General features: G+C 42.7%; 1 protein-coding gene across 1 annotated transcript; it reads left to right on the top strand.

The window, feature by feature from the left end:
* The first annotated feature begins 6,354 nt into the window (after nt 1-6,354).
* Nucleotides 6,355-11,007, top strand: fzd5 (frizzled class receptor 5). Its single transcript, XM_030428638.1, has one exon. The coding sequence runs from the start codon at nt 7,133-7,135 to the stop codon at nt 8,894-8,896; it is 1,764 nt and encodes a 587-aa protein (XP_030284498.1). The 5' UTR covers nt 6,355-7,132; the 3' UTR covers nt 8,897-11,007.
* The last annotated feature ends 212 nt before the right edge of the window (nt 11,008-11,219 follow it).

The following is an 11,219-nucleotide window of genomic DNA, read 5'->3' as shown; positions in this document are numbered from 1 at the left end:
GCAAGCGGCTCAGAGGCTGAATCATTTGCCTGTGATGTATGTTGAGCAGCGGGTAAATTGAAGCTGAGTGTCGACCGCGCTTAATTGTCATCGCCAATTAGTGCATTGTGGCACGGCCACAATGGATCAACTGTAGCGAGTAGAACGAAGTCCTTTGTGCTTCTCCAATGGCCTGCGGGCCAGTCAAGACTCATTTAGGACCTGAACAACGACGGAGCAGAAATGCCAATGAAAATGAAAACAAAAGACAGTTTAAGGAGAAAAAGAGGACGGAGGAAAGAAAAAGACAGGCGGAGGAGGAGGTGGACAACGGTCACAGAGGAGTGAAGGACCGGGCCTCTGCTCTCCCAACATGAGAGGAGGGTGTATGGCTTTGACACACACACACACACACACACACACACACACACACACACACACACACACACACACACACACACACACACACACACACACACACACAAAGTGCCCCCACTGACATTTAGTGAGCTGCTTCACAAAAGCTGGCAGGGCCCCAGTGTTCCCAGTGACCTGGTTGTTCAGGGGCTCGTTTGGCCATGTCTGAGCTTTCAGCAGGTTTGAGCCGAGCAGATTGTCTGTGTGCTCTTGTCAGTGTTAAAGGGTAGAGCCACTGTTTTTTTTCCTACTCAAATCCTTTTTAAAATGTGTTTTTTAACGATTGCAATTAAGCATAAAGCAACTTCCTCACCAGTCTTAAACACAGTCCAATCAGGGGAAGTCACTGAAGCCTGCAAAAACCAGAGAGAATGAAGTTTTCAGGACTGCCAGGACTGACTTGACCTGCTGCCAACCAAACTCTGTACACATTTCTGAGTATGTAATTAGAAAATCATATAATTTCATGTTTTAGTTGTTCATTTTTCTGTTTAATTATATGTTCTCCAAAAAGTCAGGAGTCGTCAACATTGTTACAGGACAAAGACCCCTTAGGTGATGGACAGATGGAGCAAGGACCCACTACTACAGCTATCATATGAAATTCTATTGCAGATTGAACTGGACCTGCAATAACGTGAAGGGTGGCTGATTAGTGCCACTTATACACGGGTCGCAGCAGTAATGGCAGGGCTAATGTTAGGCGCATTTAGTGGCCACATATTGTATGTGTTACTCAACGATTATTTGTCAGTAACTCCAGGGACCCATCAGAGGTCGTGGACCCCTGTTGAAGACCCAGGTCCCTACATTGTCTAATTGCTGTTTCAAAGTACACTGCCAACTACAGTGTGTTATTTATATATATATATATATATATATATATATATATATATATATATATATATATATACATATATATATGTGTGTGTGTGTACACAGCAGGACAGAGGTTTGTGCAGACACCTGTATGAGCCTGCGGGGAGGAGAAATGAAACCACAGAGGACCAGATGTTGTTTGTAAAAGACTGAAGGGCACACGTTCATATTTACTGTAAGTGCATATTAGAAAAAAAAAACACTGACAACTATCTAATTACTAAAATCTGATGAAAACTAATATACCTGTTGGAAAAAAGATGAAAAACAAATCAAAATCAGGTCCCAAAACCTAAAGTTCATACTGCTTCCATGTCTCCCATTGATTTATTAAAAGAGTGACAATACACAAGATATTCTGGAAATTAATATTGACACAAAAAGTTTTTTCTCTGTAAATATATAATGGAGCAGTGGCATCCAGAATACTGATTCATGTTCTAAGATATGTGAGCAGTGTCTCTTCAAATGCTGCTCTTTGTTTGTCCAAATGTATTGATTAAATGACACGTGCATATGTTTCAGTCTGAGGCAGTGGATGTCGAATTTCACCGTTGAAGCAAAACAATTCAATTTGGAGTCGAGCTTCAACAACATGGATGAGCGGTCTTCAAGTGTCCTTATATTTTTCCAGTAGCAATGTATCAAATGACAATGTAAAACAATATGAAAGCGTTTGCTCAAAATAAATTCCGCCCTAATCTGCCTTATGGAGCTTTACAGAGACTTTCAGCTCTGACCCACAAATCCACTGTTTTAGCTTACTCGCATCACTCTCAGCAACATTTTCATTCAAAAATCTCCCAAAACACATTGTACATCACTTGCATAGCACAAAACAACAGACAGCAACTAGCTCGTGAACATTGTGGAGCATTTAGCAGGTTAAGACCCTGGTTTTTCCATCAGGACTTAGAAGAGACCAAAAACAACTCAAAGAGAGAGAGTTACATCTGTCAAATGGACAGATACGTGACTCCAAATGAATGACCCTGTGATATCACTGGCAGCTCTATGGAACAGTGACTAAATGGCCCTTGATGTGAGATTGTTTTGTCCAGAGACAAAAAACATAGCAGCGGCCACAGGCGGCAATATGTAATATCTGGTAAACCCCCTGAGCGTATTGACTTGATCAAGAGTATTTTTCTAATGTTCTTTTTGATGTGGAGGGTGTGTTACATTTTTCTTGCAAAAGTTAAACACTGTCTTACTTATATGTTATCCTGTCTCTGCTGTGAAGATCAGACAGATCCAAAGACATGCCACACACTGTTCGTCTTGATACGACGGGGTTCTTGTTCCTCTGGCTGATACATGGGATACAGAGTGTATCTTTAAAGTTTGATCTTTTTTTCATGCAAATGTAATGATAGTTATTTGCATGGCTGCCTTGTATAATGTATGAACCAAACTTATAGTCTATTTATACTCTACTGAAACCTTTTGATTGATTTCAGAATAATGCCAGTAAAGTCTGTTCAAAGCAGCTTTATGTATTTTCAATGCATCTAAGTCAGCATCCTCTCACATATCACCACCGCAACACCTCTGCTTTACATTAACTTGCTGAGTCTTAATGGAGCCAGACGCAAACACAGATTGATGTAAAAGAAAAGAAAAAAAAAGTCTGAACAACACAACAGCAACGCAACTCTACCAACAAAAAAAAAACCCACGTGATGTTTGTTCACAGTGACGGATCACCTCACTGGAGGTTCACAGGCTCCATGTCTCTGCACGTTGATTTCCATGCAGCGCTGACATGAACGTGGCTGCCTGGGAGGGCGATAAAACACAATCAGTGTGCTTTTGAAAAATGTTCCGTAGTAACGTTTACATCATTTGCAAGTAGACAGCCTGAAGGTGTGTTCGGGCTGAACACAAAGGGAGGTTTAAAAGGCAAGCAAGATTACATCAAGTCAACAGAAAGTCATGTGTGGGCGCTAACAGACATGGATTTGTCTCCCCATGTTCCCTCTCTGTCTCACCGTCAACTCTCGAATGAAATGCTTGAGACAACTGATGTGTATTTGCTCAAGGATGTGGTCATTTAGCCAGAGACAAGACAGGGCTTAATTGATGAATTACTCTGACACTTTAAAAGCAGGGCTTCTCAACCTACTCTGACCCTGTTTAAGCTCCCGAATTTTCCAGCAGGTTGTCAAATTTTTCCATGAATTTGATCACAAGGCTCGGTTACAAAAATCCCTCCAGAACATTTAGAAATTAAGAGCTTTAGCCCAATCCCTTCTGAGTATTGGCTGACCCTATCTGGAGTCCTCCTCCTGGACACTCCCTGTCGGTCCTTTATACCTCTGACAAGGTGGTGACAGCTTCAAATATATTTAGTTTGGCACTTTTGTCCTTAAATGAACAGTTCACCCAAAAATGATGAGTCAGTAATTATTTACTCAGTAGATGGGCACGCATATAGAACAACCAAAAACAAAACATAAAATGACTCCACACAGCTCATCCAGCATAAACGATACTCCAGAAGCTCAGTTACATTATTTACACCGACACATGGTTGAGCTTGTTCACCCACTTCAGACGAGGTGCACACTAATGCAGCTACAGTGAAGACTTTGGCTTAAAAAGGGTGTAAATAAAGTCTCTCAAATCAATGTGGGATCTCGGGGCTTCCAGAGACTTGGAACACGCTGAACGAGCTGTATAAAACCCATCTTGTGTTTATTCACAAGGTTTTTTTAACATTGTAAAGAACAAGTCCCCATCTGCTGCTGTTGTTCAGGAGAATGCTGCAAAGATCCTGTTTTGCTGTGAAGCTCCAGAAATGTTTTGGGGAGTACCAAACTTCACCTGACTTTCCATCCTGAAAGGGGTTAGTAGATCATGACTAAATGTTCCTTTTGGGGTAAACTGTCCCTTTAATTGTTTGGTCATAAGTAGTTAATTTCTAACAAAGTAGATTCATCTTTGATACAAATGAGTTTCTACTTTTTGCCCCACACCTTGTGTGTGGTCTTGTACTTCTATCTTCATGAGGACCAGTCTGAGTTTTAGACTATGATGCGAGTGTGATTCATTGTTTTTATATTAGGATGTTTATCTGGGGTTCTGATTTTCCTCCAGTGGCTGTCTGGGGATTAAGAGCTGGTTTTAGGGTTAAGGGTTAAAATGAGTAGGAAAAGGAAACAGTATAGGTATGGAGGTACAAGTGTGTGTGGGTGTGTGTATGTGGGTGTGTGTGTGTTTGTGTATTTGTCCCGTGGTTATCTGATCAGCAACTGATGCATGTGCTCTCACTTAAGTCACTGTGTGTGTGTGTGTGTGTGTGTGTGTGTGTGTGTGTGTGTGTGTGTGTGTGTGTGTGCACAGGATAGATTGATCTCCTCCAGGCTTTGCACATGAACTCCTCGCCGCTTGCTTTCCTTTATCAAAGTAACCTTAGGGAAGGTAAATCAGGCTGAGAAGGATTTGTCTTGGCTGATACACTGAGCACACACACAAACACTCCCTCTGAGACCTTTGTCCCCAGGAGAGTGTTGTGACCTTTGTCCAACGTGGGATATGGCTCTCTGTATGTGTGTGTGTGTGTCTGTTGACAGAGCAGAGTCATTAGATCAGTTATCAAGTGCCACAGATTTTTTTTTTCATTATAATTTTGATTCAACACTCAGCTCTGTGATGTTACACTGACTTGAACAACAGAGTAAGAATACAAGCCTGCTATGATTGCATACAGATCAATGTCTGGTGTGTGTGTGTTATTAAAGGTGTCTGTCCATCAGGTCCTGTTGTCATGTAAGCAGAGCCAACGGGAAATGACAAACACAGTGTCGGCTGATGTTAATGACAAACTGAGATTAGTGTTTGGCCAAAAGTCAAGGACAGGCTTTGTGAACAAACACACAGTATACATTTAACACTAAGTTGGTCCTTAAGGGGAAACAAATGATTTTGTACTGAACACAGAAGGACTGCAAATATATTTGGCTGTTTGAGATTAACAAAGGGTGTAAAATGGATATATTGGATGATAAATTAGAGGGGAAAAAAGCAGTGAGCCAAGAACGTTCATCAAATGAAAAAAAAAAAAAATCATAAACAACAGGTTGAACTCCTGCAGATTTTAACAATAAAGTGGATAATTTCAAAAGTCACAGAATGTACCTGTTACTGTGTGTGTGTGGGTGTGTGGTCGGTGGTCGGGGTGTCAGTGGGTGGGGAGACTTCATCCATCATCTGATACCTTCAAGCTCTCTTGGAAAACTCCTACCTCCTAATGCAGGAAGTCATAAAATAGCCTACAACTCACTGATGCGTTCAGGTGCAGATGGTGGAAGATGGAGAAAACGTAACTTGTCAAAAGTGGTTTTGCTGAGGCTGCCTTTAGGCTTATATATACTATGACTATACACTGTACATTTAAAAAGTAGTTATCACAAATGGTTGATCAACCAGTTAGTCAAAAGGGAGAAAATCAGCTGCAAAAAGTTTGATAATTGACTATTAAAGTTATGTAGCCTATGAAGAAAAACGTTCAATATGCCTATAGCATAACATTACATCGAAACATGAAACCTACTCACATACAAGTCCTTCAAAATTGTACCTTAAAACACAAAAGAAAATTACCATCCTGCAAATTACAAGGTTGCTTGAAGTACATAAATCACAGTGGTGGGTAATTTGGGTCATCACTGACACAATTAAACTATCATTCTTGACTACTATTTAAACTGATTTAGATTATAACTGTTTTAGTTTCCAAATTTCATTGCACTTTTCTTTTTCGTGCCATTATGTCTATAATTGTAGCATTTGTGTATTTTGTTTTTCCTCACAAAGCATGATGAAGGTATAATTCATAAATCAAAATGTGGGGGAAAAAATAACACGTTATCATATATTATAATCTCTCATGTTTCACCTCAGAACTGTTGATTTGTGCTGGTTTGAGGATGATTATTATTATTTTTTTTAAATATATATACTTAGCTGGTAATCTCTTACGTCGATTATGACATTTCCGACAGGCCGTGAACGCGGCCGTGTGTGTGATGAGGAGGTGCTGCAGGCTCGGCGGACTTTACTCCGTCCTGAGGCTCAGTGGAGGCTGCAGCCCCGCACTGCTCCGCGTCACAACACGGAATACGTTCTCACTCCGGGGAGCTGCTCGGATTATCACCGTTTCATTTCAGTTTTTCCCGCGGAGGCAGCAGATGTGACACCTGTAAAACTTTGAAAAAGAAAGAGCTGAGTGTGTCTGAAAGCTTTTATAATTTATGTTTTTTTTGTTTGTTAGTTTGTTTTTCTATGTGACTGACGGAATAAACACGGAGAGCAGACGTCAAGTGGATTTTACACACGGGAGTTCGGGCGCAGAGACGTTTTGTTGAATTTTGTTGAATGTTGATTTTTTGTGTTTTCTTGACGGCTTTTGCGCTCTTTCACCGACCGGGAATCTCATGATGCGACTTTTTCCTGGCGTGTGTGACCTGCCAGGAGCGAACAGGGCTGGTAAAAATGTTACAGGGTCGTTAAATTTATTGGAACGTGACCACCGGAGATGAACTTTCTCCGTGCTGCTCGCGGGAGCGCTGGTGAATGATTGACAGCAGAGGCTCTCCTGGCGCACTGTGCCACTTGTCGGACTAACTGGATTTACTGTCAAGAGTTCAGCCTGTTTTGTTTTAATCATTAAGAAAGGTGCACTTTTTCCCTCTCTTGGAGCAGAATGAACCTCTTGATCTGATCTATTCAGCAGAGGAAGTTTTTTTCCCCCCCAGGTATCCGGGATAGACTTCTAAATAAAAAGAAGTTTATTTGTTTTTAATTCCTTGTTTTATTGACTCTAAACTAATCTTTCTAAAACAATTTAATACTTATGTTCTATATGGCATCCATGGTGAGGCAAGTGCCAAGCAGCCCGGTGTTCCCGTGGCCCCTCATGCTGCTTCTGTTGCTGCTGTTCCGGTATGCTGGTCTGACGTTTGGAGCCTCCAAGGATCTGGTCTGTGAGCCCATAACTGTGCCCATGTGCAGGGGAATCGGCTACAACCTGACCTACATGCCCAATCAGTTCAACCATGACACCCAGGAGGAAGTGGGGCTCGAGGTGCACCAGTTCTGGCCCCTGGTCCGGATCCGCTGCTCTCCAGACCTGCTCTTCTTCCTATGCAGCATGTACACCCCCATCTGCCTGCCAGACTACCGCAAGCCGCTGCCACCCTGCCGCTCCGTGTGCGAACGGGCCAAACGAGGCTGCTCCCCGCTGATGAGCCAGTACGGCTTTGAGTGGCCCGAGAGGATGAGCTGCGAACAGCTGCCCCAACTGGGCGATGAAACCCTGTGTATGGACCAGAACAGCAGTGAGACCACCACCCTGGCTCCACCGTTTCCTAAACCGACCCCTAAACCCCGGACCAGACCCCCCAGCCCCCCGCAGTGTGACAGGGAGTGCCGGTGTCGGGATCCCCTGGTACCCATCAAGAGGGAGCCCCACACTCTGTACAGCCAGGTCCACACAAGCCCCGTACCCAACTGCGCCCAGCCCTGCCACCAGCCCTACTTCTCAGCCGATGAACGCGCCTTCACCAGCTTTTGGCTGGGACTTTGGTCAGTGCTGTGCTTCATCTCCACCTTGACCACCGTTGCCACTTTCCTCATTGACATGGAACGCTTCAAGTACCCAGAGAGGCCCATAATCTTCCTGGCTGCCTGCTACCTCTTCGTCTCTTTGGGTTATATCATCCGCCTGGTGGCAGGTCATGAGCGAGTGGCATGTGGTGCCAGCAACAGTGTTGGTGGTGACCAGCAGTATGTCCTCTACGACACCACCGGCCCAGCTCTCTGCACCCTCGTCTTCTTGCTGGTCTATTTCTTCGGCATGGCGAGCTCCATCTGGTGGGTGGTGCTGTCCTTCACTTGGTTTCTGGCTGCAGGAATGAAGTGGGGCAGTGAGGCCATCGCAGGATACTCTCAGTATTTCCACCTCGCCGCCTGGCTCATCCCCAGCGTCAAGACCATTGTTGTCCTAGCTCTAAGCTCTGTGGACGGGGACCCTGTGGCCGGAATCTGCTATGTGGGGAACCAGAGCCTGGAGAATCTGAGGGGCTTTGTACTCGCACCTCTTGTGGTTTACCTCTTCACCGGCTCACTTTTCTTACTCGCTGGCTTTGTTTCCCTCTTCCGCATCAGGAGCATCATCAAGCAAGGTGGCACCAAGACGGACAAACTGGAGCGTCTAATGATCCGCATCGGGCTCTTCACAGTGCTGTATACCGTCCCCGCCACCATCGTGGTGGCCTGCCTGGTCTATGAGCAGTACTACCGGCCCAGTTGGGAGCGAGCCTTGGCCTGCTCCTGCCCATCCGAGCGCCAGCGCTCGGGCGTTGGCCCAGACTACGCCATCTTCATGCTCAAGTACTTCATGTGCTTGGTGGTGGGTATCACCTCAGGAGTCTGGATTTGGTCAGGGAAGACCGTGGAGTCCTGGAGGAGGTTTGTGGCTCGATGCTGCCCCTGCTGGCTGCAGAAAGCCACTGCTCCTCCCTCTATGTACAGTGAGGCCAGTACTGCTTTAACTGGACATACTGGAACTGGGCTGACATCAGGGATCTATCATAAAGCTGCTCCATCCCATATATGAACTGAGGCGCAGTGACACGTTGTCAGAGGACTGATGTTCAGTCACCTGTCTGGATACTGTGAAATAAACTAAAGTATCCAAACACCCAGAATGTGAGTGCAGACAAACATCTGCTAGATCAAGTACTTGTGTATCAACGAGCCCCGCGTCTCAGCTCTCACAGATAGACAATTGAGCTCCAAATGATACAGAAACTAAAGAAAATCCAACACAGAATTTAACTAAAGGGAAGTCTGACTTTTGTGAAACTGACTCTGTAGTGGAAACAGATGAAGAAACTTAGTGATAAAACATCTTCAAAGCCCAGTGACACGGATCCATGGTGGAATCACACATGGTTCTGTCTATCTGCTCACTCTGAACACTGGGACATTAACATATTTATTTATGTATATATTGTACATTTTTCTGTACAAAGAAAAGAAAATTAGCTGTATAGTGTGACTTTTAGTATGTAACCAACCAATGCCACTGCCACAAGCAATGTTTATGACCCCAGAGAACAAATCTTGCTGGATTTGAATTGTATAAACCTGTACATAAATGTGCTGTGTCAAGTCAGTGTTTGAGTGTGATATCTGGTGTGTTTTGTGTGATTGCAAAGTGAAAAGTGCTGAAAAACTGTCCTTGAATAGGTTTTCTCAGACTTGGATTTATAGAATAAAATTAAAGTATTAGAATAGAAAAAAGGATTTAATTCTTTTAAACGCATACCGTTATAAGCACAGTTGTCACTGAAGAAGCGATCTAATTTTGTCCATGTGTGAACTAATGGCTGTGATCAGGCTGCAGGATGAAATGGTCCATAGCTTTTATCCCCACCTGCTGGTTCAGAATGGAACTGCTCACTTACCGTGCCCCACATAAGGGACTCCCTAACAGATCAACACTAGACCACTGACCTTCTGTTGAACAAGATTTTCTACCAAAACTGTCCAAAATAGGTATAGAATACAAAAAATCTTGGTAACATTGAATCTATTTTAAAAATAGCTCTCCTTTTTTAATGATGTATGTTGTGACAATCCTGCTCGGACTCCCTGAGGTACTATACCAGGTACCTGGACCTCACTTGGAGAACGTCTACTGTTCAAAAGGTTCCTTGCAATGGACTCTGAACTGAAAGATGTCACGATCATGTACTTAGAAAAATTAGTGGATTAATCAACAGACATTTAACCAGTTAAAGTTTCTATCATACACCAAATATTTACTAAAACAATACAAAGCAAAAATGTCAAGAATCGTCTTCTCAAATCTAAGAATTTGCTATTTTTTGCAGTGTTATGAACACTGTTGATGAATATCTTTGAGCTTTGGACTGTTGGTCGGACAAAATAATTTAAATTTGATGATGTTGTTTTGGTGACAAGCATTTACATTATTTTTAATATTTTAGAGACCAAAAAAATACAAAGAAAAGTGATTGTTGTTTGGACAAAAAAGCACAACATCTTTTATTATTTAAGACAATTTCAAGCATATATAAGCACTTTGGGAAGATACTGCTCTTCATCACCATTGGCTGTATTCACATTATTTAGATATGTAAATCTGTAGAGTTTGATGTAACCACACTATAAGTGGGTTCTAGACAACACAATCTTACAGGCAGGGACCTGTGGTCTAATGTGGATCGTCTGTTTTTCGGGACTTTGATAACATAAACTGAAGGAACCTCCCATCTCACATTTTCTGTTTCAGAGTACAAAAACAGTCCACAAAAACAGCGTCAGTGCAAAAAGTCACATCAGAATACAGAATGTCTATTAAATGAGATATAAAGATGAAGCATATTGTTTTCTGCCTTTTCCCTCTCGGCTGTGATATTTTCATTCTATGTTGTTGCCCAGTTGTGTTATATAGACTACTGTGTGTTCACATGCTAGGCATTATCTCTAATTTATTAGGCTGACTTGCGTGAGTGAATGTGATGGTACGAGTGATGATGACGATGATAATGATTGCCAGTCAGGTGTTGGTGAAAACTGACATTTCGGTTTATTTGTTTAAGTGTTAATCTGCTTTCATATTGATAGAGTTACTCAAAGGATACACAGATATTGTAGATTTTGATTCATACTGTGGAATTAAAACTGAGTTGATCTTGAGTTTGGTGCATGTGTCATGTACGTCTGTGTGTTTCTGCATATCTGACATTACATTTGTTTTCAGCCTTTACTGAGGTTTCTACACAGAGGAGCACAGCAGTTTCCCATTTCAGTGGTTGGAGTGTGCGAGAATAAGGTTGGGTGGACCAGTGTGTCAGTATTTTTAAGTTGCATCAAAATTTGTGCTGAACTTCTACAAGAAAGGAAATAAC

The sequence above is a fragment of the Sparus aurata genome, chromosome 9, assembly GCF_900880675.1.
Source record: "Sparus aurata chromosome 9, fSpaAur1.1, whole genome shotgun sequence".
Taxonomy (NCBI): Eukaryota; Metazoa; Chordata; class Actinopteri; order Spariformes; family Sparidae; genus Sparus; species Sparus aurata.
Note: the sequence above shows the minus strand (reverse complement) of the source record. Positions and strands in the feature narration are given on the sequence as shown.